General features: G+C 38.5%; 1 protein-coding gene and 1 long non-coding RNA gene across 3 annotated transcripts; one reads left to right on the plus strand and one right to left on the minus strand.

Moving 5' to 3' along the window:
- Positions 1-5,389: 5,389 nt before the first annotated feature.
- LOC113539013 (uncharacterized) lies at positions 5,390-10,269 on the minus strand. Its single transcript, XR_003403894.3, has 4 exons — positions 9,551-10,269; positions 8,802-8,933; positions 5,792-5,877; positions 5,390-5,619 (listed from the first exon to the last, which is right to left on the minus strand). It is a non-coding gene; the product is annotated as an uncharacterized LOC113539013 (long non-coding RNA).
- A 130-nt stretch (positions 10,270-10,399) lies between these two features.
- On the plus strand, positions 10,400-15,844 carry otx2b (orthodenticle homeobox 2b). 2 transcript variants are annotated; one of them, XM_026934541.3, is made up of 4 exons: positions 10,400-10,731; positions 12,772-12,971; positions 13,719-13,870; positions 14,207-15,844. In XM_026934541.3, the coding sequence occupies exons 2-4, from the start codon at positions 12,875-12,877 to the stop codon at positions 14,828-14,830; spliced, it is 873 nt and encodes a 290-aa protein (XP_026790342.1). In that variant the 5' UTR covers positions 10,400-10,731; positions 12,772-12,874; the 3' UTR covers positions 14,831-15,844. The 2 variants fall into 2 exon arrangements, with proteins under 2 accessions (XP_026790342.1, XP_034164275.1); XM_034308384.2 differs by lacking the exon at positions 10,400-10,731 and having other exon boundaries at positions 12,582-12,971.
- Positions 15,845-27,901: the final 12,057 nt, after the last annotated feature.

Below are 27,901 nucleotides of genomic sequence, written 5' to 3' on the forward strand. Positions count from 1 at the left end.
ATGCAATTTATGGCCAAATATTTCAGGCAGCACCTTTGGCTCGCTCTGGCAGAAGACTTTAGTAGTGTGTCTGTGCCCATGAGTACTAGGTCCTGGGGGTGTTTTTGTTTAAATCCCTCTTCTCCTCCTCTATTCCCTCCCCTCTCGTCAACTCACTGTGGTTTGGAAGTCCATCCAGAGGCATGGGGTCTGCCACCCCCTCACCCCCCACCCAGGGGGTCCCACAAACAAATGCCCCCATGCTATAAGCCTCCAGAACAGCGCTTTTTTCCCAACAGACCCAGGAGGTTAACGATGTGCCAGTAAAAAAACATGACACCCTCCACCTCCTTATTCTTTCTCTTTAGCTGCCACTCAATATGTAGCATTCACTTACACTCATCTGTCCTTTTGTGTGAAAACAGGTTACACCAAGGTGCAGGTATGTGCCTTATATTTTACAGCTCTGAAAATTTGTAAAGAATGACTGAAAGAATAAAGAATAAAAGAAATGCTAAAAGTACTTGAGTAGATTCTATCACAACACATTAAATACAGCCCTGCTGTACCTAATCATAATTGGGAGTTGTGATAAACCATTGTCCCGCCAGTATACTAGTGGTTACTAGAAACCATTAGGCCAATTTCCATTACGTTGTGTTTTTTTTTTTCAACAAGGCCCTTTACAACACATCAGAGATTACAAAATAGATGTGGATAAATACAAATCCATGTTTTAGATGAAAATGCAGTTATATGACATTTATCTAACGGGAGTAAAATTGCTTGTATCTAATTACTGGAGATAAATAGCAACTTCAACTCTGTGATTATAGCATGTAGCCATTTACATTCACAATTAACACAAGCAAATCCTGTATCAGTAAATATAGCACATGGTTCACAGACATTCATCTCAACACCAAACAACTGCAAGAGTGGTGGGTCATAACAAGAACAACAGAACAAGCAGAGGCTAGATCCACAGGTACACAAAGCCCAGTTAGTAATACTGCTGTCCTAATCAATGCACAGCGACAGAGAGAAAGAACTCTGTAATGGTAGTCAGGTTAGTTATTGTTAGACCTAGTTAACTCTTCTTGTGGACTCACACATGGGATTTAATAATTCCAGCCACTCTTCCATGAGGTGTACAATTTTTCAATAACTTTTGTAAACCTGTCATAAATGCAGTCAAAGTCCATCTTTAACCTCACTAATGCAGAACTCGATGGTGATATGAGATGTTTGTCACCACTTGATGGCAGTAAGTGTAATTGTTCATTGCCTTTTTGTTACTTCAGTGAACAGAGGCCCTCATATGCTCCTCATGTGACCTCCTATAATATTCCCACCCAAACTCTCAGGCTTTGGCAAAACTCCCGCTCACATAATGCCGAATCATGAGGACCTGCTACTGTTGCTATGGGGATATGGAATGCTAGTCAAGATCCTGGAGGTTGGAGCAAATACACAGCACAGGAGTAGAAGATTAGAAGCAGTGGATCAGTTGAGGCATATGCAGTTGACGCAATAGAAGAAACAATTCAATTTGCAGTTTATACATCTAAATAAAGAATGAACATAACACAACCCAAAAGGAAAAAAGTGTGAAAGCAAAAACTGAGCGTTTTTCCCCCCGACAAATTCTCTGAGGCAAGGGTAGGTACCATTTTGATTATATCATAGTGACAACCATATCTGTCACACGGTATAGGTTTAATGAAATGTGACATCCCAAAATAATCACTCACTCACACTGCAGAGGTTGTTGTGGTGGGGCAGATCGATTAGGGGAAGCTTTTTTCCTGCCGTTTGGGTCTGAGCCATTGGTTGGCAAGCAGAGTTTACGAGGCTCCAGTTGGTCCATTGGGGGCTGGCTGAATGATGGCGAGAGGAGTGGACACAGCCAGTCTGGCCTTGATGAGGAGGGGGAATCTGGTGGGAATGACAGAGGGTTGCTGGCCTCGCGCCCAGAGTGGTGACTGCCTGTCTGTCCAGCCTGTCCCTCTAGGCTTTTACCCCTGAGTGGGCATTTCAAAGGAATATGCCTGGCCTCTCACTTTCAGTCCCACATTTGTCCTAACTCACTCTCTCTCCCTCTTTGACCCATTCGCATTCACTTTTTTACTATATATTCTTTCATTTATTATTAACACATTCCTTGTCTGTCATCAATCATGCATGTTATACACAGTCCATATTGTCACTCCATGTTGCACCTTGCTCATCTTCTCCTATGCACTGTCACCCTTTTTACCCAATTCATCAGACTCAGACTCTGATCAAACCCACTGTGGCGTGAGAGATCAAGAGCGGGAGGGAGACACAGAGTGAAAAATAGAGTATAGAGGGGAGGGAGTTGTAGCGCTACACTGGACCCATCTGCCCGATGTCTTCCCCTGCTGCGGAGCATGATGTTGCACCATGACTCGATGGGCTCCACTGTGGTGCAGCCCATTATGCTGCTGCTTTATTGAACTGGGCCCCATAAGCTCTACAGCTAGAACCATAATGCCCCCAATGAGACTGAGTCACGCTTCTCCTCTCAGCAGTTTCTCATTTATGTCCTTTCATAGCACACAATGTACATGTTAACATACTAGTGTGCACTGAGCTACATAATGAGTTATTTGAACATTGCATAAAATTTTTTTAGGATTTAATGGATGGATGACAAATCAATGTTTGTTCACAGCAAACATGTCTGTTGAGCTAAGAATGATTCACAAATATAAAAAAAATCTTTTATATTTAAGAAAAATGTTGCACATACCCCAGTTGTATTCTAGGACAACGTTTATCAATTTTATCATGTGACACTAACATTTAAATAATCGAATAGTATCAAAAATATAACAATTGTTCAGCGTACAGTAATTATAGATCTTAAAATGACCAAACACTAACAGAAATTGAGGGATTCTATACTATTCTATATACAAACCTTATATAAATTGATATCAGATATCAGATTAACATAAAGTATTGAAGAATTTGACTACTTAATCTATCCAACTACTGTCAGCTCCTGAACCACATATCTTCCACTTTCACCACCAGCTATTAACATACAGTAACTCCCCCATCTTTTCCTCGTTTTCCGCCTGACATTTTCCTGGCAGTAGGTCCACTCAAATTCCTGCATCCCCATCGCCAGCCGTGAGGCGCTGGACACTCAGGATTTTCAGTCTTCCCACCCCCAACACAAACACACACACACACACACACACACACACACACACACAGCCCAATCCCAGTCTGCAACTCCATCAGATTCAACATTCCTTTCAGTTGTGCTTGGCTTCTCTGGGTAACCAGGAGAATAACAAAGTGGTGATCTGTGATGTTGGTCAGTATAGAAAAGAAGTGATCAGAATTATTCATTTTTAAAGCTTTCCAAAGAGGAAAAATGTTATTAGAATTTATTGTAGCTAGGATGCACTAATAAATAAATATTTGATCATCCATACATATATCAATAAATATATAATTTTGGTTAAATAATCATACTTCTTTATCTACAAAGAAATGTCTACTTTTTACTGTGATATAAATGTATAAAAGTCAGTTCTGATTGTCTTAGAAATAGTTATTCAAATCCTTCAGCAAGGTTAGAAATAACAAAATTTCTTGAGATAGGAAGATAAAAATATTAAAATGTTTGATGCAAGTGTATTCCAAGAGCAGGGACTGGGATAAGGACAAAACATTTTATTATTATTTTATATTATTTTATTTTTATGTATTGCAGAACTGTTTGCCATTAGAGCAGCCACTTGTATAAAGAAATGTATGTCATCTTCCGAATGAAGTTGAAGACTTCAAAACAATAATTTATTTTTACTTTTTGGTTTAGGTTAATTAATATAAATTATAGTTTAACTTATATAAATAATGTTTTATTAAAGTAAAAGACACTGAAATTGCAGAGTGCACAGAATTAACTAAGGTAAATAAGATTAATAGTTTAAACATTCTCATCACTCCTCTGTCAATAACCTGTAAATACTCTACAATTTCTGACTCCCTGTTGGCAAACAATACTCTGTGTGTATGTGTGTGTGTGTTTGTGTGTTTGTGTTGACTCCACACTGTCTGCTTATCTTGGCCCATTCCCCTCCAGAGGAGAGAAAGAGATGGAGAGATCACACTGATGAGAACCTGGGTGTCGTTTTTATCATAGCTGGACAGCTCACCAAGCTTCAGGAGCCAGTTTGACGCCTCCTTACAAACACACACACACACACATGCACACAGAGATACACACACACAGCACAGATTGCCTTGTGTTTACAGTCCTAATTGGAGGGGAGGGTTCCAGTTGACGGACAAGCCCTCAGAGATTCCCAACTGCTAAGAACGGCTGGCAGCCTGAGGCTGGGAAAGTGCTGGACTGTAGGCTGGGAACATTGCGAACATGGCACGAACACGGTGGGAACGTAATGGAAACATCCAACTGTCACAAGTCCTGACAGACAGTATCCACCAGGCTGAAAGAGATAATAAAGAGTTGAGAGAAATTGGCAGTGTCAGAATCAGTGCAGATGTGCCTGTGTGTATATGTGAGAGTAAAGGGGTAGGGGTGGGGTTTTTATGTAGGTGGGATGGGTGTGTTTGCTTGTGTGTGTGTTCTCACATGTGTAAACAAGCACTATGTAGTTGTGAGAGGGGGTATATTTTGGAGACTAATCGAGGGTCTTTGAGTGAGAGTGCCAGAGTGTCACTCAAAACAACGTGGGGTTTGGACTGGGCACAAACAAGGAATGCTCAACCCACATGGGGGCTCGTCCTCAGCTTGCATGCTTTTCAAACTGGATGGAGGGTTAATTATATCACATAATTAAAGCATGATGGTGTGGCTGTGCTGGTTAGTGTGTGTGTGTGTGAGAGAGAGAGAGAGAGAGAGAGAGAGAGTTCAAAATGTGGGTTTGAGTTAATAGATGAAAACAGATTATGTTAATAGGCTACATCTATGAGCAGTATTTAAATACATAAATAGCTTACATATACTTTCAGCTTTATGACCTATTTTCAATATTTTATGACTCCAGATCTCACAGTATATTTTTTTCTCCTTCTGAGCCAATTTTTACAAGTCCCAAGTAGTGTTATGAGCAATGATAATATAAACAAATTCCTGAATATAAAGTGAATTCTGTTAATTTGTGGCATGGTGCTGGAGGGAATAAAACTCAAATCAAGTAGGACATTCATCACTCTGCTGGTCAATAGTCAGAACAGAATGAACCTTAAACAAGGATAAAGAGACAATGTAGAAACTTTTATAATCATTTTTTGGTGTAATCATATTTACTCTATTTTCTACATGCTGTTTTTTATACTTTTAAAAAGGCACATATACTTTATCCATACACCTATACCTCTAAGGTTAAATCAGAGCAAAAAAAAAAAAAAAGAAACTTAGGACCACAAACATGAATAGCCATTTCTTGTGCACACTTGGTGAATTTATTATGGGGATTTCACACAAAATCTCACAATGTAACATTTTTAAAACATGGTCTTCTGGCCTTGCACACTACAATTCAAATCCAGGGGTTTACCAAATATGCCTGAACAAATCCAGCCCTCTGAGCTCCTGTGCCTTTGAACTTGGGGAGAAGGGTGATCTCCATACTGCAGGGCAGGTTCAAATACACACACACACACACACACACACACACCGCAGCAACAATGAGCACAGTTAGAGACAGAATGTTACACACTAGAACCATTATTATTATTATTATTATTATTATTATTATTATTATTATTATTGGATGACTAGAAACCTGACCTATCCTCATACCTCTGTGTGTACTTTGCCTCCTTGCATTGCTGACATGAAGTGTGGAAGTGTGTTTTAATTGGATCCATTTGTTTATCACTTGTCTTCTGTGCAAATAACAGACAAGCAATTAGGCTGCTGTAGTTATTAATAAGTGCTGCATATGAAAAACGGGGAGCAAATGCAGCTTTCACATAGCCTATACAATTACTCTACTCACAATATTTGTATTTTATTGGACAAAATATGACCTAGAGCAATTATATATTATGCAGGCCAGAAATTTAATGGGAATTTTTTTTAATTTGCCTGGGGTTCAAAAGTGGTTTTATGAGGAAAGAAATTCTGTAATTAATAGTTGCATTAATAGGCCTATTCAGATTAAAGATAAATGTGCACTTTTATTTATTTTCAATAAAAAATACCCCGAAGACTATACAAAAATGTTTAAAATGGTTATACATTATTATAATTGGTGTTAAGACTTATTGCTAAAGTGTTAATATGATGCAAACCTGCCTGGTTAGTCCAAATGATCTTTTAGATTATCTTATATGTTGCAGTAAAAATACACAAATAATCTTTACAAAAATACATTGAATAACTTGAGTAAGTAAATACATTTCCAATGCTACAGATATTGCAGTTATACCAAGATATAATCACAATTCAGTAAAGAACTAATCACCCAAAAAGTAATTAAGTTTTAAGTCATTATTTTAACAGTATTGTATTTACCTATTTGCTGGCTTTTGACAAACTGCTCAAAAGAAATCTTACAAATACACAGCAATACACAATTTTACTTGAGAACAGGACGAAACTAAACTCTCTCTCTCTCTCACTCTCTCTCTCTCTCTCTTTCTAAATACCTTCACCAGCATGAATGATCTCTTTCTCTGTTTTGCTTCATCACCCTCCGATCTTCCATCACTGATTTTCTCAGACCGTGGAGCGTCTCGTTTAACTCCGTTTTAAGTTGTTCAACACCGGGAGCACGTGGCACAGGGGAAATTAGGAATGTCAATAAGGATCAAACAGGCTCTTTTATTCACACTAATTACTCTGTGCAAATACACCTTCACGTTCAAGTGCTTCGCTCATTAAAGCAGTCTCTCTCTGCTATGCCATTTGAACATGTCACAATAATGAAACATCAGCGGTACATTCTGGGAAATACATCACCAGCGTAGCGTTGGACTGCATTACAGCAGTGTGATCAGTGTCCGGAAATTCAGTATTATTATCCCAGAGCTCATTATTTTCAAAACTCTTCACGTAAGTCTGCAAGTGTAAATGTCTGGCAAGCAAGCTAGCCTTCTAAAGGTTTCAGTCCTGTGAAGAGAAACCAGCAGCGGGTGTGGGGCAAGGTTTTCATTCCAATCAATCAGTCAAACCTGATTCCATCCCTTTGTCTTTGGTTTTCTGTTAGGACACTGAGATTGTCATCGGCTGTCTTTGTTTGCAGCGGCACTAAATCTGCTGCCGGTGAGCACATCACATTCTGCCTTCTTAAACCGCCTGTATCAGCTCACGAGCAAACAGTTACTCAGTGCTTTATTGTCTGCTACAGCAAAAGGCCGAAAATCGTACGAGGACCCCCAGCTTAGGCTTATACTGAAGGTATAACATATTCATAATCTAAACATAATCACCTCCTGTCTTTCAGTGCAGAACATCCCAAACCAGCTCAGCTGGGTAAAGTCGGGTTTATGAACAGGCCTCCTGCTCCGTAACACTCCTTCTTCTCTAAAAATGTATTGCCCAGATTTGCGAGGTGGGTTTCTGTTTACAAGGCTATGTATCATACATTCAAAATTAACTTTCCTTGAGCCTGTAAATTCCTCTTCATAAATACAGACAGTAGGAAACTGGGGGAAAAGATTTCTCTTTTGTTAGCCTATTTGCCAAACTTTTGCACCTGCACTCTGTGTGTGTGTGTGTGTGTGTGTGTGTGTGAAAGAGAGAAAGAGAGAGAGACAGAGAGAGAGAGGGAGAGAGGGAGAGATTAAAAGCTTTAGAGGTGTCAGTGTCTCTAATGATCTCAGATTGGTACCCTACTATCATACAATTCCGCCAGGATTAATAGATGGGCGTGTTTAGGACGACCCAGGGGGATCTCTTTTTACCTCACCTCTTAAATATCGAGTGCAATTTCATTTAAATGTATCACTTTCAACACAGGCCAATGCGCAGATTGCTTTATGACTTTCAGCTTTGGTATCTGAATTTAAACTGTGATCCTGTGTTGTTGTTGTTATTATTATTATTATTATTATTATTATTATTATTATTATTATTACTGACACATAATAATAATAATAATAATAATAATAATAATAATAATAATAATAATAATAATAATACCAATAATGGTATTATTATTATTATTATTATTATTATTATTACAGTTTAATATTTATTTAGTGGGAGACTTTAATTAGCCCAAAACAGTGCATAAAAATAAATCATTAAATTGACTAAAACGATCTAAACCCAAAGTGTCGATGAAAAGTAACGGCTCTGTATCATTTATGCCGCTCTTTTTTTACTTAAATAAATCACAATCCTTCAAGGATCCAAAATCCCCTCCGGACTCCGGGCGTTTGAGCGCTTGATGAATAATTGAGCGATTTTAAAGAGCGACGCTGGCTCATAAAGCGGAGTGCGGCTGTTCTTCTCTATTGGAATCAGTCACACGCAAAAAACCTGCTCTACATAATATTATATATACATCAGATATATACAGTTCTTTTTTTTTATTTGACTAGTATATACACGGTATTTTGGTAAATCGTGTAAGGGTTTTTAAAATAATTTAATGTTGCTGTATTTTATTTAATATTATTGCTATTAATTTAATAGCCATTAATAATGAGATTTATGTACTTATTTATATTATTTAATATGTGTTTGTCAGACGTTTTAGAAGTGCGTCAGCATGATAATAAAACCACAGATTAAAAAGCACGGGCTTTCATCAATGTTTCTGCCTTCTGAGAGAAGATTTTTCGGATAAAAATTTTCTCACTTTCGGAAGGTGTTCCGATGTCCCTCTTCTGTTCTTCGTAAGTATTTCGGATGAAATTTCAGAAGGTCCTCATAATGAAAGTAATTTCTCTTCCATGCTCTGGCCAGCAGTAGGTGCAGGGAACTTGTCCGTCTGCTCGTGAAAAAAAAAAAGAAAAAAAAGAAAAAAAAAAATCACTCACAAAAAGTTTTTGTCAAAAAGTTTCTCTTCAGCTACATCTGCTGAGGGAAGCAGAAAGCAGGGGAAAGGCTTTATCAGCATGTGCATGATTATTCACTGATGCACACCATCGCTAGGCGTGTTCAGATACAGAGTATAGTTTGGTCAATATTTTACGCAGTGCTTTCTGCGTGTCTCTGAAATGCGTGAAATGCTAACCATGTGCTAGGATGATTTATATATGCGAGTATTATCCTAAGGTATTTAATCAAACATTATATAATAACGTATAAAATTGTATAATAATAATAATAATAATAATAATAATAATAATAATATTTAGGTTGTATAGTTTATAGTAAAATAATGCATTAACAGAGTTAAATAACATTATCTTTTGTTTTGGATTGACCTGTTTAAAGGCAATATGAATAGGAGATTATTACCATTATTATTATTATTATTATTATTATTATTATTATTATTATTATTATTATTATTATTGTTGTTGTTGTTGTTGTTGTTGTTACCTATACCGGTACAAATAAATAACGCTCCTGAAATGAACTCGTGAGATTAATAAGCCTCACCTGTGTGTAGATGATCCTGGACAGTTGTGTTTTGGTCAGATCCTCTGTTTTTTTTGTTTTTTTTTTTAGCACTTGTTTAGAGTATACAAGCTAACTGTTTAGGTCGTCTGCCTTCCAAAAAAATCGTCCCGGATGCTCCTAGCGTTTTGGTTTTTTTTTTTAACTTTAGAAAAGTGTTACATATACCCCTGTAGTGCATCCCTGCCTACTGCTTTCAGGCTTATCCAGCATGGCCCTAGTCCAGTGGCAGTCCATCTCCAGTCATCTGTTGTTACATTTCGGTGTATCAACATGAGCACTTGCAGTGTGACCGTCATGTGGACGAGAGGACTGTTTTAGGCAATTAAACCTCCTTAAATTCCTCTGGCTGAGCGACACAATGCAGGAGAAGTGCACAGAAGCGTCTGCGTTCAGTGTTTGCTTTTTCTCCTTTTCACCGTACCGTCTTTACACGGTCTCGGGGATAATAAGGGGCTGAGTCTGCTAGATTTTTTTTTCTCAGGATTGATAATTATTCCTGAGATTAAGAGTACACGCTTTGTCGTCACCTTTGCCACTGTGCAAGTGCGCCCGTGAGCGAGATTCCCGGAAGATCACCGCAAATTAAAACACTGACACGTTATTAACACATAAACACATGAGACAAACATCATGCTTCTCATATAAACAAGGAAGTTTCAAGTACATGACAGGCACCTAAAACATGTTAACTCGGTAAGGTTAGATATGGGCTATTAAGATGGAAAGTTACGCATATTTGGACTCTCGAATGCGGTCCAGTGAGGCTGCTCTCTGATTGGCTGAGGAGTTTGCGCGTCAAAAAGTAGCCTGCGACGTTTGTTTCGCTGCCAAAGGCCCGGTGAGGGGAGCCGCGTCCAGCCCGCGAGCCCGAGAGCCGCCTCTCCATTGGCCAGCGCGCTGTACAAATCACACACGGGCAAGTCCGCCTGAAGACCGGCCAATTATAACCGTACGCACTTTAATCTCCCTAAACGATTTCGTCTGCTGTCCGTTTAAGTCGAGCAGCTGAAGCTTTTAACTTCCACGCTTCTCGTTTTTAGTTTACAGTTTTGATTAGAATGAAAATATTTCACCATTAATGTTAAGGTAACGGTCGGATGTAGCCTGAATTATCGGACCTATTTTACACTTTGCTGATAACATCAAACAGAAGACTTGCAGTAAGTAGTCGATTTTTTCCTTTTTATTTTTCATCATAGTGCATTGCCAAAATTTTAGACCTTTATTATTATTATTATTGTTATTATTATTGTTGTTGTTGTTGTTGTAGTTGTTGTGTTGGTTTCGGATTGTTTGGTGGAAACGAGCTTATTTCTCTGTCACCTGTTTTTAACTGGGTCTCAAAACTTCAGGGGGCCGTGTGTTGTTGGTTGGTAGGCTATATATTAATCACTGGTGTTCGTACGGACTGTCGTACTTTGATATTAGAATGGGTTTAAACGTAGTTCCAGTCCACGTGTGTGAATGTGTTCTCTTGGCTGCTTAAGGCTCAGTGTGAAGTAGGCGAAATGAAGACAAAGGGCGATAATTACAGAGGCGTGAAAAACACAGAGCTGCGTCAAAGCAAACCGCTTTCCTTACTGACGTTTTGGATAATGATGAACTTTCTGTGCGCTCCGCTGTGTATTGTACGCGATGCATTGGCTTAATACAAAGTGTTACATTTGATGTCGCGTAGGCTATACTGAAATGGCGCAAGAGCTTTTCTTGCTGCCAATACAGGCCTACTCTAAAATCGTAAAATTTAGCTGCTGTTGTAAAAAAAAAAAAAAAAAATACCATGTGTTAAAAATTACTCAATAAATTGAGTAGGCTGATAAATGAAGAGTTAATATGTTATTTGGACAAATATGGGTTTTGCATGAAATATGGAATAATGCTGTTTTGTGCGTATGTGTGTATGCGTAAGAGAGAGAGAGAGAGAGAGAGAGAGAGAGAGAAAGGGAGAGAGAGAGAGATTTGTCCTCGTACACTAAATCAATGGGGCCAAATGTTCAACTGCAGGTTCGAAGATTCTGCGTCCAGTAATTAGGGGAGCGCGTGCCATCCGGATTATCTCGTTAATTTATCAACAAAAACATTTATCATAATTAATTCTTGGATGAGGTAATTACTATCGAGCGACTGTGCAACTGGTAGACGAGGCAAGTGACAGATTGAGCGAGAAAACCGTTGGATTAAAAAAAAAAACCCTCAAACTCCCTGATAAGTTAGAAAGCGATGTAGCGGGGGGTCGCAGTTTAAAATTGCCGTTGCACATTTGTCAAATTGTTAAATGATTTATTGTAGAAATTCTTGCATTAAAAATAGGAAAATTCCTTAAGTACCCTATTAACGCGAATAAACATTTGTCTTTCGGGTAGACTTGAAAACATTTGATTACTAAACCTAGTTTTACATCCTTTGATGTTCTCCATTGCTCATAATAGCAAGATGCCTGGCTTCTTCACCTTCTAACCCCAAAGCACTCCAAATAATCTCAAACCTCGAATCCAATTAGAGAGGCGCTGAACTGGGTGTTAGTTGTGAACGAATTCTACAACCGACTCATTAACCACTGTTACCTAACTCCAGTAAAATAGTCCTATTTCTACTTAGGCCTACAGGAATAGTAGGGAGCACTAAAACACCTAATTATGAATGCATTCACTAATTTAATGGCTGAGCGGGGAACGATGAGGTTCTCTCTCATTGTTACTTGTGCTTCTCGCCAGTAGGGCTTTTGTTATCGGCCTTATTTATCGGACCAACAGCGGCCTTTGTTGCCACAAATGGTCTCCAATCAATTCCCTTATGCTGAAGACAATTAGCCTGGTTCCTATGCAAATCGACATTCTTGCCGCATGTACATTAGCAAGACTATGTTTTGTGCATTGCGGGGACTTGTTGCAATTAGACGTTACTTTTGGGGGGGGATAGATGGGGAGCGTGTAGGTAAGGGGGCAGGGATGATGGGGTGGGTTGGTGGGGTGTGTGTGGGGTGTGTGTGGGGGGTGTTGAGATGAGTCTTGCTCACTTCACGAGGACAGCTGGAGATCTGCAGCGGCTTTAAGAGCGCAGCTGCGGCGTGCACGCGCTTTATTCTGTGTTAAGTCCCGATTGCAGTCGGAGCGCTGAGTTCATCCACTAAACTGCAGTCAACACACCGGCGCCGTATCTGTTTGTGAACGTCTATCCTTATCTGTGTGATTTTGGACCAGGGCTTGGTAACCACCTCCACTGGAGCCTCGGACCAAAAGAGGCGCGAGAGAAGAAACTCTCTTCAGTATTTGCTCCAACTTTACCTCCGCGACCAACTTTAGCATGATGTCGTATCTTAAGCAACCGCCTTACCCGGTTAACGGGCTGAGTTTAACCACGTCCGGTATGGACCTGCTGCATCCGTCTGTGGGATATCCAGGTTAGTCACACACATTCAACTGCCTTTGCAATGTCAGACAAAAAAAGTCAGTGTTTGTCTAACTGCCGAAAAGTTGATCTGCTTGATTTCAAGACTATATATGCTGTTGTAGTTTCTGCCTCCTGCAACGATTACAATAGTTCAGTATGGCACTTGCTATTTGTAACGTTTTATTCCGTAATAGGTCACATGATATAACTTATATGGAGTATGTTTGAGTTATCTAGGCCCATTCTTGCAACATCTTTGTAGCTAATGCAGAGGCTAAAATTTAAAAATGCAAATTATTCTGAAGAAATCATATAGGCCTACATCAGCTGATCACTGCGAGATACTGAGAACTTAACAACTAGCTTAAAAAGTAAAGGGTGATCGAACTAGTGTGTGAAATAAAAAATAGCAAATATCAATAAATATTTGTTACAGACAACATATTTTATGAGAATCCAGTAAAGATATCGAATGTCGAAAAAAATAAGAATATAGAAATTAACTATAAACTATGGCTAATACTGGTATTTTCAGTGGACAAATTACCGCATACAGTGAACCGCTTTCCTCTAATTGTAGGTCTATATATTACATGCTGCTTATTTACGTTAATAAACTTCTATAATTTTTTTACACGATCAGTGTTAACAATATGCATTTAGCCTGGAATTAGAGCAGTAGGCCTGTTTGTTGCTGGCAAAGTTTATGTTGGCGTGATTTCAACATCGCGGACATTTTGTGTTTTATTGGAAACAGCTACTCCTCGAAAGCAGCGTCGGGAAAGAACTACGTTCACTCGGGCTCAGCTCGACGTGCTCGAGGCGCTGTTCGCTAAAACGCGCTATCCGGACATCTTCATGCGCGAGGAGGTGGCCCTGAAAATCAACCTGCCGGAGTCCCGTGTACAGGTCAGTATGGTGTTTACAAATAACAGGAAAAAAACTCTTTGCCATAGTCCATATTTCATTAAGACATATTTAAGTCTAGAAATCAGCACATCACAAAATAATTTCCTCGTGCTCATGTTCTTCAAAGAGCAGCCTAGTATGTAACCGCGTGCAAGGAATGCAGAATATCTTTGATGCAGAATATATAGAGTTTTACTGTGAAAGCAAAAATATAGCCTACTCATTACAGTATTGTGATATTAATTCTAAATGAATAAAACTATTAATGGCACCCACCGTAAATTGTCCACTATTTAAAGCCTGTATGTTTCTAAGGGCCATCTTTCTTCATGACAGGTTTGGTTCAAAAATCGGCGCGCAAAATGCCGACAGCAGCAACAGCAGCAGCAAAACGGTGGCCAGAACAAAGTGCGCCCGGCCAAGAAGAAGAGCTCCCCTGCGCGGGAGGCGAGCTCAGAGAGCGGCGCTAGCGGTCAGTTCACGCCGCCCTCTAGTACCTCAGTGCCGGCTATATCCAGCACGGCGGCGCCCGTGTCCATTTGGAGCCCGGCGTCCATCTCGCCGCTGTCGGAAGTGCTCTCCACCTCCTCCTCGTCTTCGTGCATGCAGCGCTCATACCCGATGACCTACACTCAGGCGACATCCGGTTACGGTCAAGGCTACGCGGGCTCAGCGTCCTACTTTGGCGGCATGGAGTGCGGTTCATACCTGGCGCCCATGCACCACCAGCTGTCGGCGCCAGCAGCCTCCGCTCTCAGCCCCATGAGCACCAGCGCCGTCACCAGCCACCTGAACCAACCGTCCGCTCAGGGCTACGGCGCCTCGGGCCTCGGCTTCAACTCCACTGCAGCAGACTGCCTGGACTACAAAGATCAGACATCCTCTTGGAAGCTCAACTTCAACGCTGACTGCTTGGATTACAAAGATCAGACTTCCTCCTGGAAGTTTCAGGTGTTGTGAGAGAAGCAAGCGAGTTTTTTTTTAAACAAACAAACAAACAAACAAACAAACAAATCTAAAAGACTAGACAAGACACACTGCATACCTGCCATCCTTCAAAAATCAGACAAATAAATATGGCGAGGTGGATGAGTCGCGCTGCGCCTGCCTCAAGTTAGTCACTCCTGTTTCGAAGTAACAAGGTCAATTACATAAATGGTCCCGGAGTCGCATAAAAGCGCATACACGAGCTATATGACCACAAGCTGTTATTTAAGGAAAAGAGAACTCAAGTGAACTTGTAATAAGTTAGGTCACAGCCATCGAAAAAATCCTTACCGTGAAAAGAGGAGATGAAAAACACTACATGTTAAAATAAGACAGTCTATAAGTATAGTGTCTGGAATGGGCAGGCTTCTGCATCCAAAACCTCTTACAGCACGCCGAAATGTGTCCATGCTGGCAAAACGAGAGACACTTCCATCAGGACGATGTGAACAGGAGAGAGAATGTGTGTTCGCGTTTGTGTGTGAGCGAGTGTGTGTGTGTGTGTGTGTGTGTGTGCGCTGAACGCCCCCAGGGCGACCTGGATGCACTACTTTATTTAAGAAAAAGTGTTTATAAGGAATCAATATGTAGTTTTTAAGAGACAATCAATGTGTGTCTTATATAAATGGTACATGTGTTTTTTTTAATCTGTGCTAGCCTTCGAAACTGTGATCTGTTGTAACTGTATGCAATTTGTGAGCTCCCTCGCAACCGCGAAAACTCGGCTGTGATTTTAATAGATTTTTCACTCTTTTCCTTTAAAGAAAAAAAATTACGAAATAATATTAGTCACTTATGAATTTAATTTGAGCGAATCTTTTAAAAGACAAATTTCCTAAATTTGTTGAGCGCTCAAAAAGTGGGTATTCCCTTCCAATGATCTCCTTTTGGTCTTCAGTGACCTGCTGTCGAGGATCTTAAACCTGTCTGGAGTAGTAATGTGGTCCCACCATTGCAGAGAACATTAATAAACGATTTCACATTTGACTCGATATTAAAAGTCATTCAGTTTGGCTGAAGAAGTATGTAAAATAAATGAGTAAATGTGCAAGCGTGTGTGTGTGTGTGTATGTGTGTGTGTGTGTGTGTGTGTGTGTGTGTAATTGGGGGGAAAAAGTTTAAAAGTTGGGATTCTTTTTTTTCCCCCCAGCCAGGTTATTTTGCCTACGATTAATTTAAACGAATTAAAGAAAAACAACGCGATCACCTAGTTTTATCTATGGGCATAAAATAATTTCAATTATTAAGTATTTACATTTTTCATTTAGCTGGGTTAGTCTTTAAAAAACAACGTTTTGGGAACAGAGGCCTGTGGTCATCCTGTGCTGTTTTTCCGTAAATGTGTTTCCTCATCTTTCCCCATAACCGTATTATAAAAAAGAACAATTAAATGGCCTTATCGTTTTTTCTATAGTTTGCAGTACATAAACTACAAGTGTAAATAATTTTAATAAGTAGTTATAAAGATTTTAGTAAACTTCCTTAAATCAACCTAACGAAAATAATGTCTCGTGTGCATGGTGTAATGGGGTTTTAATGGGGTTTTTCAATTAAACGTATCTCTCCACTAGCCAAGTGTACTCATACTTTAATTATTTAGCATTGTGAAGCCGTCTGCTTTCCGGTGCTTCCGCTTTAAGAGCCGTGGCACCGGGAATGGGCGTCTTGGGAAAGTGGCGCTAATCCGCGCCTCAAAGAGCCGCTAATCCCGCTATTCCTGCGCCGGGTTTTCTGCAGGGCAGAGGGCACAGCGGGTACATTCAGTGCCGCTGCAGCCGAGCTTACACAGGAACTAATAATAACTAATAATAATATTTTTTAAAATATCCAAATGTGGCGTGTGATTTGCCCGCATCACTTCGCCACAGAAGCGTTATACTGAAGTTGTTATGGACAGCAGTTGAGATGTCCGGCGTGGCACCGTAGCCACGAGTGAACGCAATGAGCTGGGTAAAGGAAACAGTCATATAATAAGAAAACCTACCATTTTCTTTTTATTTATATAAATTAAAAAAGAATCAATCAGCAAATACGGCAGTTATACTCGGTCATTTTATTAGTGTACATTCTACTACCAATTATATATTATAACCTATGTTTTTTCCCTCCATTCTCCCCATTTCCCCCCATTTCATCTTTTTCATTTGTTTCAATCAAACGAGATTTCCAGAGAGGTGCTGGAACAAAGACGCCCCGGAGTACTGAGCTGCTCAATGGGAAAGGGTCAGGAGCAGGATGGCTGAAGAGGGCTATGGAGTACTATAGAGAATCTAAAGGACCAGTGGTCAAATGCTTTCTAAACTATACTGGAAAGCAAAGTGAGAGGGGCAGTGAAATGACTCGACGTGCTCTGCGCCAATAATTGTGAGCAGCTGAACATTCAATTAGCCTGCTTGACATTGCCAATAATCTCCCTTTCATTTACGTCCTTACTAAAGACACGGCCATTAAAAAGCATGACTTGAAATAATCCAAATCCTAGATGTTGCCCAAAGCGAATCGTTCATTTTCTTTTCTCCGAAAAAGTACAAAAGGGATGGGTGATGTCCATCAGTGAATATTCCAGTAACAAGAAACTGAGTTCTTTCAACTCCACTGAGTTCAAGTGCGTTTGTTTTACATGAAATGTAAAGTCCAGCTAGTCCATATTCTTCAAACGACCATGAACTCACGAATAACCTACCCAAGGGAAAATGTAAATGTTCTTCATATACTGTCTCATGATTTCACATTCTAATAAAGTTGGACTGCAACACAAAATGTACTGCCGAAATTTGGGGGAAAATGAAATAATACATAGGAAAACAAAGACAAGGCAAAAATGCGCATATTAATCATGTAGAACCTCCTCCTTCTTTAATCATTTAGTGCAAATCACTTGAATTCTGTACTGATAACAAACAAGAACAATTGATTTTTACAAACTGGTAGGGCATGTCTTTCTATTAAATGGACAAATAATTGCGTCTTTCTTAGCAAAAATGTTGATCTAAAAATCTTACGAATTCCGCATAAATTCTTCTAAACAAACTAACTGTCACTTCATCAAAATATATTATTCATGTAAAATCTCTATATAATCGAAATTATTATAACAGCAATCTACTGAAACTCCTATAGATCATATTTAATTGCACTAAAACAATCTCTTGTCAGAGGGAATATTTCTCATTTACACTGTAGCCTACATATTCAGACTAAAAATGCTAATCACTGTAATAATCAATTGATTTGTAGTGAGGCAATATCATTAAAAACTCCGGACAAAATTAAATCAGATAAATATAGGAACATTCACTTTCACTGAAATATACTCAATTTCCAATTTGTACTGATCTATTATGTAATAATGTAATTCAGTAATGTGATATTAAGAAATGAGAACACAAACGATAACAAGACTCCTCGAATTGTTTTGTAAACTGGCTTACATGAGTAACCGAGTTACTGGTGCACATCTCGTTATAATTCTTCTTTAAAAAGCTGATTAGTCTGTATGTAGGTCAGTTGTGACAGTTGCTGCTTTTGTGTAGTGACAGACGTGTGTCAGTTGTAGCAACTGTTAATTGAATTGTTTAGTGACAGTTAAGCGAAAACACACCAACAAGATTAAGGAGGTAATATGAAGATTATTACTATACGCTATTTTTTTTTAAATCCTGTGTTAAACTAAGAGTTTTTAGTAATATAATCTATTATCTAATAGCTGCACCCGATTTCATACTCTTCAACCTTCTGCTATGTCTACTAATTTAAAGAAACTTTAAAGAATACCAATATTTTATAGAAGAATTGAGGTGTTCAGTCAGATCTATCTATCTACCTGTCTGATCGCGTAGATGTGATTTTTGAACTTGAGAACAAGATCCTTCAGTGGAAGTCCAGAGAAGTTTAACTCTATTTATTTCAACATGTCTATCAGTCGTGTCTTTCAGCTTGACATATAGGCATACTCATTTTCGGCCACACACAATACGATGAGTCCAGGGGTTTTAACTTTGAAATTGTTGCTGTTTTAAGAGTGCAGAAGTCACCCATGGATCAGACATGGCCCAAACGTAGAGGCCTCCGGTCCCGCAGAGAGCGTCTTTCTTTTTTAATTAAGGACAACGCGGCCCTAGAGGAACATGTGGGGCTCTGCTCTAATCCGCACCCCGCGTTGGTTACTGTGTTGGACTAAACAACGGCCCTCTGTTCTTTCAGCACTCACCGATCAGCCAACTTTCTTGGCCAAGTCCTAGCAAGCGACAACGTGCGTGTAAGAAGCGCAATTTGGACTAATCACGTGATACCGGCTGCCTACAGTTGAAGGGACGTTATCAGCTTGCATGCTCAGCACAGAAATTCTCACTAGTCCTCAAATATATATAGCACACACACACACACACACACACACACACACACACACACACACACACACACACACACAGCCTATAGACCTAAATATATAGGGCGATTACATTATCGACTATTGTTTATTATTTTGTGTCAATAACAATTTTCAAGATGTCATATCAGGTCTAATTAGATATAGATATCAAGACAGTCTAACAAATATTGCCTAAATTTTTTGTCAAATTGTAATAATTCAAAAATTCATCTCCTGTTGTGTGTGTTTTTAAAAGCAGGCCTATATATAGGACATGGGCCTGCTACTGTAATTTTGTATATAGCTATATATAGTTATAATTATTTGAATAATAATAATAATAATAATAATAATAATCATCATCATCATCATCATCATCATTGCTGACTGAACAGCAGAATTATCCATTTCTTAATCCAGGCCTATCTATTTTTGTCACATCATGACTGAATTTGCTAATAGTAATATAATTTTGTGTGAATATTAAAATACCACACTAATGAGTATTGAGTAGGTTTAACAGTTTATTGCTTGCAGCCAGGCTTAATATTGATGATTAAATGCAGTGATCTGTAAACATCTAGCTAATGATTCAGGAATTATGTTGGATGGAACAGTTACACAACTAAACAACTACTGTTTTCTTCATTAGAACATCAGAGGAAAATCCCCACAAAGAGACAAATGCGTTTCCAGATATTCCAGATTTTTCATGTCCTTCCTGGAAACAAAAGAGGTGACAGTACAATTATCCCCTAATCATGAATGATTATTCAGAAGATACTTAGCAAGAGAGACATTACTTTAAAGTTTAGTAAGTGAACACTGGCTCCTCACATTTTATAACATAAAGATTTCCTCCTGTAAGTAATGTATTTCTCAACATTAATTCTGAGGAGTTGTAGGAGCTGTAGCCCTCCACTCGGCGTACTTCAGGGACCTATCCTTAGCCCAATTAGGAAGGTGCGCAAGAGGCGGCCTTACTCATCATTTACCTGCCTAATGACCTTTCTCACACCCTTAATCTCCTGCAAATAATGCACTTGTGAGAAAATTTAACAATGACTGGAAAATAATTAGGTGAAAGCATAGGCCTGGTGTATGGCTTTGAGACTTCCCCTGCTGTACAGGTGGTTCATAAACCTGATTATTAGTGTAAATTAAGAGTGAAGGTGTGAGGCACCTGAGGTGGCCAGCTAATGCTAACAAATTTGCCTTTTTGTGCCTTTGAGTTAGGACTGTTTCCAGGCCTTTTTGTGACCTCCCTAATTTTCCTAAATAAAACCTAGCATTTAATGGATATGACATCAATTTAGGCCACTGCATGCTTTATTTATAGGGTGTGCATAGGTAATGTGGGACACCTAAGCATTGTTGTGTTTATTCTGTGCTGTAAACAATAGCAAGTCAACATTTATACTGCTAAATAATGAAAATCACACAAGTTTGTGAAGTAATGTCACAGCTAGGACAGGGCAACATGCAAACAGAAAGCTACACACATGAAGGAGAAGGTAAGACACAAGGTTTAATATTAAGATTACAAATCTGACATAAGTATTGAATATTGAATTTTATAAGCTCTTCAAATGAAGGAAAGATATATTAGGGTATATTAGGGATGTGTATTTAAGTATCTTACAGTATAAAGGCTTACTAGACAAAATTAAATAAAATTCTTATTTTAGTAAAACATTCATCAATTACACCTAAATGTTTTAACCAAACAAAAATGTTCTTTGTATAATCTCTTACATTGGGTATTTTGTTTTACTATCCAAACAACCCTTTACAGTGCATTAAATTGTCATCTGTTTGTACATAGTCATGTCATGACTGGTCCAAACAAATGGTCCAGAAGTAAATAAGAAATAGAAATGGTGATTATATATGTGTATATCTATCTATCTATCTATCTATCTATCTATCTATCTATATCTATATATATATATATATATATATATATATATATATATATATATATATATATATATGCTTTTCTGACACCTATTTGCAATAAACAATGCAATAGATAATGTATTCCCACTTCCTGGTCCAGGACAGGTTCTAGATTCACTGCGACCCTGACCAGGATACAGCACTTACTGAAGATGAAAGACCAAACATGACTGCAATGTAAAATGTAAAATTATATTCTGTATCCCCACAAATCCATGTTACATTCCCCCTCCTCACATCTCAGGCTCCATCCTGACAGTGTAATTAGTCCACAGGCTCCTAATTGTTTGGGGATAAAGCAATGACCTGCTCAAGGGAAACGTTAATCCTAATCAAAGACATCTGAGCACTTGATCATGTAGGTGAGAGCTGTGTAACTATTACTGAGCTCAGAGTCACTCAGGTTTGCCTTAGGTATTACTAATTGTTATAAATCTATATAATTATATATAATCTGTATTATTTATCCAAATTATTTTTCATAATCACAAAATGAGAAAATAATAGCTGTATTTACAGGTGGTCATTTAACAAATATATTCCAAATTAAAATGTGGAATATATTAACAGCATTTATTAAATATTTTAATATATTTGTTAATGTGTATTTTTTTTCTATAAACAGCCCAAAGTTGATTCAAAGGTACCCAAAATGAATGGAGTCAGGCACTTTAACCTGAATCGCTCAGCTACAGCTAATCATTGCTTTCACAAGCTGGACAACTTCCAAAGTGTCACTATTGTTCTAGGTATATTATTTTGTTACCAATGAACCAATCATCACATAATATTTTTGGCCAAATCAGCCTCATATCCTCTCACAATTTCCTGCATGTGCTGATTTAAAAGGATTCAGAATAGAGTCATAACAAGCATCAGAAGACCCTTGTTCATTTGAGTAAAGTTTGGCCCACCATCCCCTGGCCCACATGTTTAATGTAGACTGGCGTTGAAACAGCGTGTGCCACACCAGCCGTTTGGCCACTTGTTATTATGCCACCCAGACAAAAGAGCTATTTATTGCAAGTCGAACAGCCCCAGGGCAGGCAGTGAATTTAGGGTGGGAGCAGGTGGGGGTATTATGGAGCAAATCTGGCAGACTTTAGACTATCAGACCAGCTCCAGATGAGTGGTGTGTACTGCATTCAGCTATTTAAACTTGTTTCTATATAAAGTTGTGGATGTATGTGAGGTTAGAAATCAACTGAAAATTTTGGGCTGTTCTCAAACTTTTCAGTTAAGCTCCCTTATGCTAACCAAAAACAAAAAAATTAGCCCTTAAAAATTTCAGACCTCCAAAAATGGGTGTTCTGAGGAAATGTGAAAATGAAAATAGCCTTCAGGCAGATCCACCAGCTTGATCCAGTCCTGTGGCTCTACAGCATAAATTACATCTGATAGCCTTTGTATAAGGTAATGGATGGCTTTTAGGAAACAGTTCAGCTTTTTCAAATCTAGAATTGCATGGAAGCTACCATCCTTCTTCTGAACAAGAATGTAAATTGAGTAGAATCCATTTACCTGAACCATTTTCTCTGTCCAAGAGGGAAAAAACTTTATGGGTCAGTGTGACAATCTTGTTGGGGTCTGATATCAGTGAGGCCTTTGTCATAGGCCCATTGTCATATAAGTTATGTAAATAGTTAAACCATACACATTTCCATATTTAAGCTACTTTGACCTACACATATTTATAATCCAGTAACATGGCCAGTCAAAATTGGGTTCAAAACTCACAGCAGTGTATGATCACCTATTAGTGTACAGCTTGTATGAAAATGCCTTATTTGACATAGTACTCTCTAAATGCTTGACATCATGTATACTGCACAAATGTCATTCATCTCATTCCTAAGAACATGGGTTAAAGTCAAATAACCCTCAGTACTGCTAGCATTTTTTGCTTCTGTATGCAGCCACAGGCATTTTGTCTGGGCAGATAGACCTTGTGTTCTTTCGTTAAAGGCTTAGAGATATCGTTTGACATTGTAGGGATGGGGAAGCACTGGTCCAGTGTAAATATAACCAAATTGAGTTGATCTTTCGGTTTTGTTCCCTCTGTGGTCACTGTGCAGTTTCATTGACTTCTTGGTCCCAGGGGGAGTCCAGAGAATCAGCAGAGGTCAAACCGGAGTCTCTATGGGGAGCGACAGCAACCTCTCATTCTCCTTTAAAATGACTTATCAGGCTTCAAGCTACATCACAATGCATATGGCACCTGAAAATCCTGGGCAAACTGGTATTCATATTTGATCCATGAATCAGTAAGTATCAGCATGTAAAATTTGTGAAAGGCTGTTTTAACTGCTTGACAGTGGATCCACATCAGAGCTTACATAAAGTACAATATTACTATAGAAAGCCTGTAAAGCACATTCATCGCATTAATAAAATAAACACTGTTCTCAGTACATGCAGTATTGCGCATTTATTCAGCATGCACTGAGGAGTCTGTTTATTGCTCTCTTTGTTACGGCTGTGTCATGATGGTGACCCATAAATACCCTTTTGTTAGTCAGCAGTTGTTCAGCCTAGTTTTCTTCACTCAACACACACATTTCAACCTGCCAGTATTATGTTAATAGACAATACCCACTGAAATGCTGGACTCGTGAAAAACATCGTCAGTGCTTCATTAACAATAGCAATATCTATAGATGGCCAAGTTGTACAGGAAAGTATTTTTATTTGGTGATTAATGATTTTGATAAGGCAGTTGCTGAAGTGTAAATAAAATTAAAACCATCATGTGTCTTTTAGATTTCCACATACCAGTCAAAGCTATGGCCAGAACTATGAGAAAATGACTGTGAAATTTTGGTTCATGCCAAGTGAGAAATTGATGACTTTCACACCACTTTGTCAGAGACGTGTTCCATGTTATCAGACTGGCTCGCTTTACCAGCCGATGGGATGGCAGAAAGCACTCTGGAGTTTTCTAATGAGACTCGACTGTAATTAGTGAGACACACTGGCTTAAAGGCTGAGTGTGTCTGAGTTTGTATGATGCATGGGGTGCCTTTTTATATTGTATGACTATTCCTGTGATTACAACTAGAGATAAATGTCACCATTTTGCAGCTCTGTACATTTGAATCTTAGGAGTTAGTGCAGTACGTTTAATCAAATTAGCTTTTTTGAAAAATGCCATCACACACCACTACTATGGTACTGTATGACAATGTTAGTAGACATTTCTTTTTTTAATTACACTATTTTCTCTTAATTCTCAGCAGGTGCCAGTGTGTGTAGGCATACTTGCTGCACATGACCATCACAAAGTTGTGTGCTTGTGAGCGTCCTCATGATTGTGTGTGCATGCGCATGCACTGGTGAGGTTACACAGGGCACCAGGGCTCCAGATGGGTTAATAGGAAGCTTAGTTATATGATTACAATGAAACAGTGTCAGCTTCAGATTTGGTAGCAACTGCCCCTAAGCCCACAAGAAGAACCTCACATTCATGCTGACCCTGGGGGGAAAGGGAGGGGTGACAACCAGCAACGTGCTTCCAGTTACACCTCACTCTGAACATCCCTGATTCAGACAGCACAATCTGCCACTCTGTGTGCGTGTACATCTGTTAATCCCATTATTGAACCAGTTAATTCAGAATGCTCAGATCTGTGCAAAAAGTGGAGGCAATAAAATTGTGCAATGTGGACATATATTTGCTTCCTTCAACACATGTAAGGGTAAACTATAGTGTATGTGCATATATATCAACACCTTGAAAATAGGTTCTATATGACTTTTGGCAAATATGAGTAAATGTTATAAACATTTGCAAGTCACTGAATCAGGGCTGTTCAGTAAGGGTTACAGGGACAAGTGTTCAAAGTTTAAAAAGGGGGCACATAAATGAAGATTTTAAAACACCAAGTACAGCATCTTACTGAACTCTAGCAGCTGATATTAAAAGAGGAACATAAACCTACCCTTATTATATGATTAAATTGGCATTTATCAAATTATATAATATAATTAATATCTTGAATAATGAAAGACTATATGACGCACATAATAAAAATATGGGTGTGTTCCGAAGGCGTATTCATGCCCTGCTCCCAGTGTTCCTCATGTTTTAATGATTTGTCCTATATTAAATTTTATGATCAGAGAATGTCTCCAGCATTAAAACATATGAAGAAGCATAAATTTATAGTCGTGTGAACATGAAGTGCACAAACGCAGAAAGCCCTGTTAGGACAATTTATCAGAACACCGGGATAGGCTCCAGATCCATGGGCCTGAATGATTTTAAACACAATAAACTCACCTTTTCCACATACTAGAAATGCAGGCCATGTGATATAAACTCAACAAACAGCAGCCGAGGCCTTTTATTTATAGATAAATTATTTTTGGATGAAACTTTTTCTCCTGATAAAAGTCTCAGGCAAACCTTTCACAAAAAAAATGCAAATAAAATAAAGATTTCAAATGGGCACTGTGGACATGCTCGAGAGCCCCCATACCTCCCCACACACATACAGAGTATAGAAAAGAACAGCAAAATATTGCCTGAAAGTTTTTTTGTTTTTTTAAGTTGACATTATTGTGGACAAACGTTATGGAGCATATATTAAATCAGACTTTTCATTTAGAATTTTATCATTTCACTTTCTTGACACGCAGAAAGCATTGTTAAATGTACATTTAGAGAAACACACACACTCCTGCACACTCCTTCCACGGCGCCTGTCCGTCAGAGGGCAGGCTGAGATGGACTGGGAATTTGGTGGTCATGGGCAGAGACAACAGCTCCACTAATTAAATTCTGCCAGGTTAATCCCTCTGTGTCCCCTACACTCACTCTTTATCCCATACATGCTTAGGGAGGGAGCAAGGGAGGGGCAAAGACAAACAATCAACACTCATCATTGACAATGGCAGTAAAAAAAAAAGTAGTTATATGTAAGAAAAACAATTAGAAAACAGCAGGCATTAGGAAACAATGGACCACTTGGGTTAAGTTACTGTTATGAGAAGGACAGATGAGTGGCATGTTAACAAGCAAACTATATATTTATAATAGCAGAAATAACATAAGAGCAAACATTTGCTACATGCAACAAAGTTTTGCCTTATGCTTAATGAGGTTTGTGCTACTAGAACAAATTTAATGTTAAATCTGACTCTCTCTCACAATCTCTGTTAACCCTTAGTCTCATTAAAAAAAAACACATAGAATATGATTATTTGCACACACACACACACACACACATATTTGTATAGAGTACTGTATAAAGTCTTAGGCACCCATTTTTTTGTACAAACTTTGTTATCAATTTTTATTTTATTACTTCTACATTATCGAGTCAGTACAATAACATTTTAGATTTACAAGCATTAGTTTTCCAGCACAAAATTAAATGTTTCAGAAAAATCTTTGTATGTCAGTAAAGAAAGCAGCATATTAGAGACCACTTTTCAGACAGAAAACATAATGAAGGCTGCTGAGTTTTGCTGCTAAAATAAGAAGCAACTGTGAAAGTCAAAGTCACCAAAAGAACTGTGGTTGGTTCTGCAAGGTGCTCAGTAAGACTTACAGCTAATTTCCTTATAAAACTGCACAAACTGTACCTGAGACTACTAATTTTTTTTTAAGCAAAGGGTCATCACACCAAATATTGACTTTGTTCCATTTATTACTGTTTACTGCTTTTTATAGTATTTTTTAATGTAAAAACATTTAGAAGCATTATTTTTGAAGGCATCTTTGCTCTACAGCATTTCTTTGCCTAAAAGGCTAAGACCTTTGCACAATACTATGTATATATATGTATGTGTATATATATATATATATATATATATATATATATATATATATATATATATATATAATGTATGTATGTATACACACACACTTGCACACCATCCACTTTATTAGGCACACTTGTACAGCTATTCATTTATGCAGTTATCCAATCATTATGTGACAGCAGCACAATGCATAAAATCATCCAGATGCAGGTAAAGAGCTTCAGTTAATGTTCACATCAAACATCAGAATTGGGCAAAAATGTGATCTCTGTGACTTTAAGTATGGTATGGTTGATGGTGCCAGATGGGCTGGTTTGAGTATTTTGGAAACTGTTAATCTTCTGGGAATTTCACACACAACAATCTCTAGAACAAAAACATTGAGTGAGTGACAGTTCCGTGGGTGGAAATTGTTGATAAGAGAGGTCAAAGCAAAATGGCTAGATTGGTTCGAGATGCCAGGAAGGATAAAGTAACTCAAATAATCACTCTTTACAACTGTGGTGAGCAAAAAAGCGTCTCAGTATGCACAAAACATCAAATCTTGAGGTGGATGGGCTACAAGACCACATTGGGTTCCACTCCTGTCAGCCAAGAACAAGAATCTGAGGCTATCATGGGCACCAAGTCACCAAAACTGAAGACTGAAAAAAACACCAGGCCTTTTGGTGTTACTGAGCTCGCCCGTGCATTTCTTCTTTTTAAGAATATATCAAATTGTTGATTTGCCACTCCTAAAGCTTCTGCTATCTCTCTGTTAAGTCTGCTTTGTTTTTTGTTTTTTTTTCCAAATCCATTGTGGTGGTGTACAGAGGCAAAATTATGAAAATTGTGTCAAGTTGTGAAAATATACAGTCCCCTCCAGATTGAATATGAGACGATAGATCAGAATTTCAGCATTAATTTCCTAATATTTACATCCAGATCCATTAAACAATTTTTAGGTGAGT

The sequence above is a fragment of the Pangasianodon hypophthalmus genome, chromosome 10 (assembly GCF_027358585.1).
Source record: "Pangasianodon hypophthalmus isolate fPanHyp1 chromosome 10, fPanHyp1.pri, whole genome shotgun sequence".
NCBI lineage: Eukaryota > Metazoa > Chordata > Actinopteri > Siluriformes > Pangasiidae > Pangasianodon > Pangasianodon hypophthalmus.

Excerpts from the sequence above, each read along its gene's own strand:
- otx2b (XM_026934541.3), top strand. The coding sequence starts at position 12,875 with ATGATGTCGTATCTTAAGCAACCGCCTTACCCGGTTAACGGGCTGAGT. Across the intron at positions 12,972-13,718 it reads TCCGTCTGTGGGATATCCAG|CTACTCCTCGAAAGCAGCGT; the intron begins GTTAGTCACACA and ends TATTGGAAACAG. Across the intron at positions 13,871-14,206 it reads TGCCGGAGTCCCGTGTACAG|GTTTGGTTCAAAAATCGGCG; the intron begins GTCAGTATGGTG and ends TCTTCATGACAG.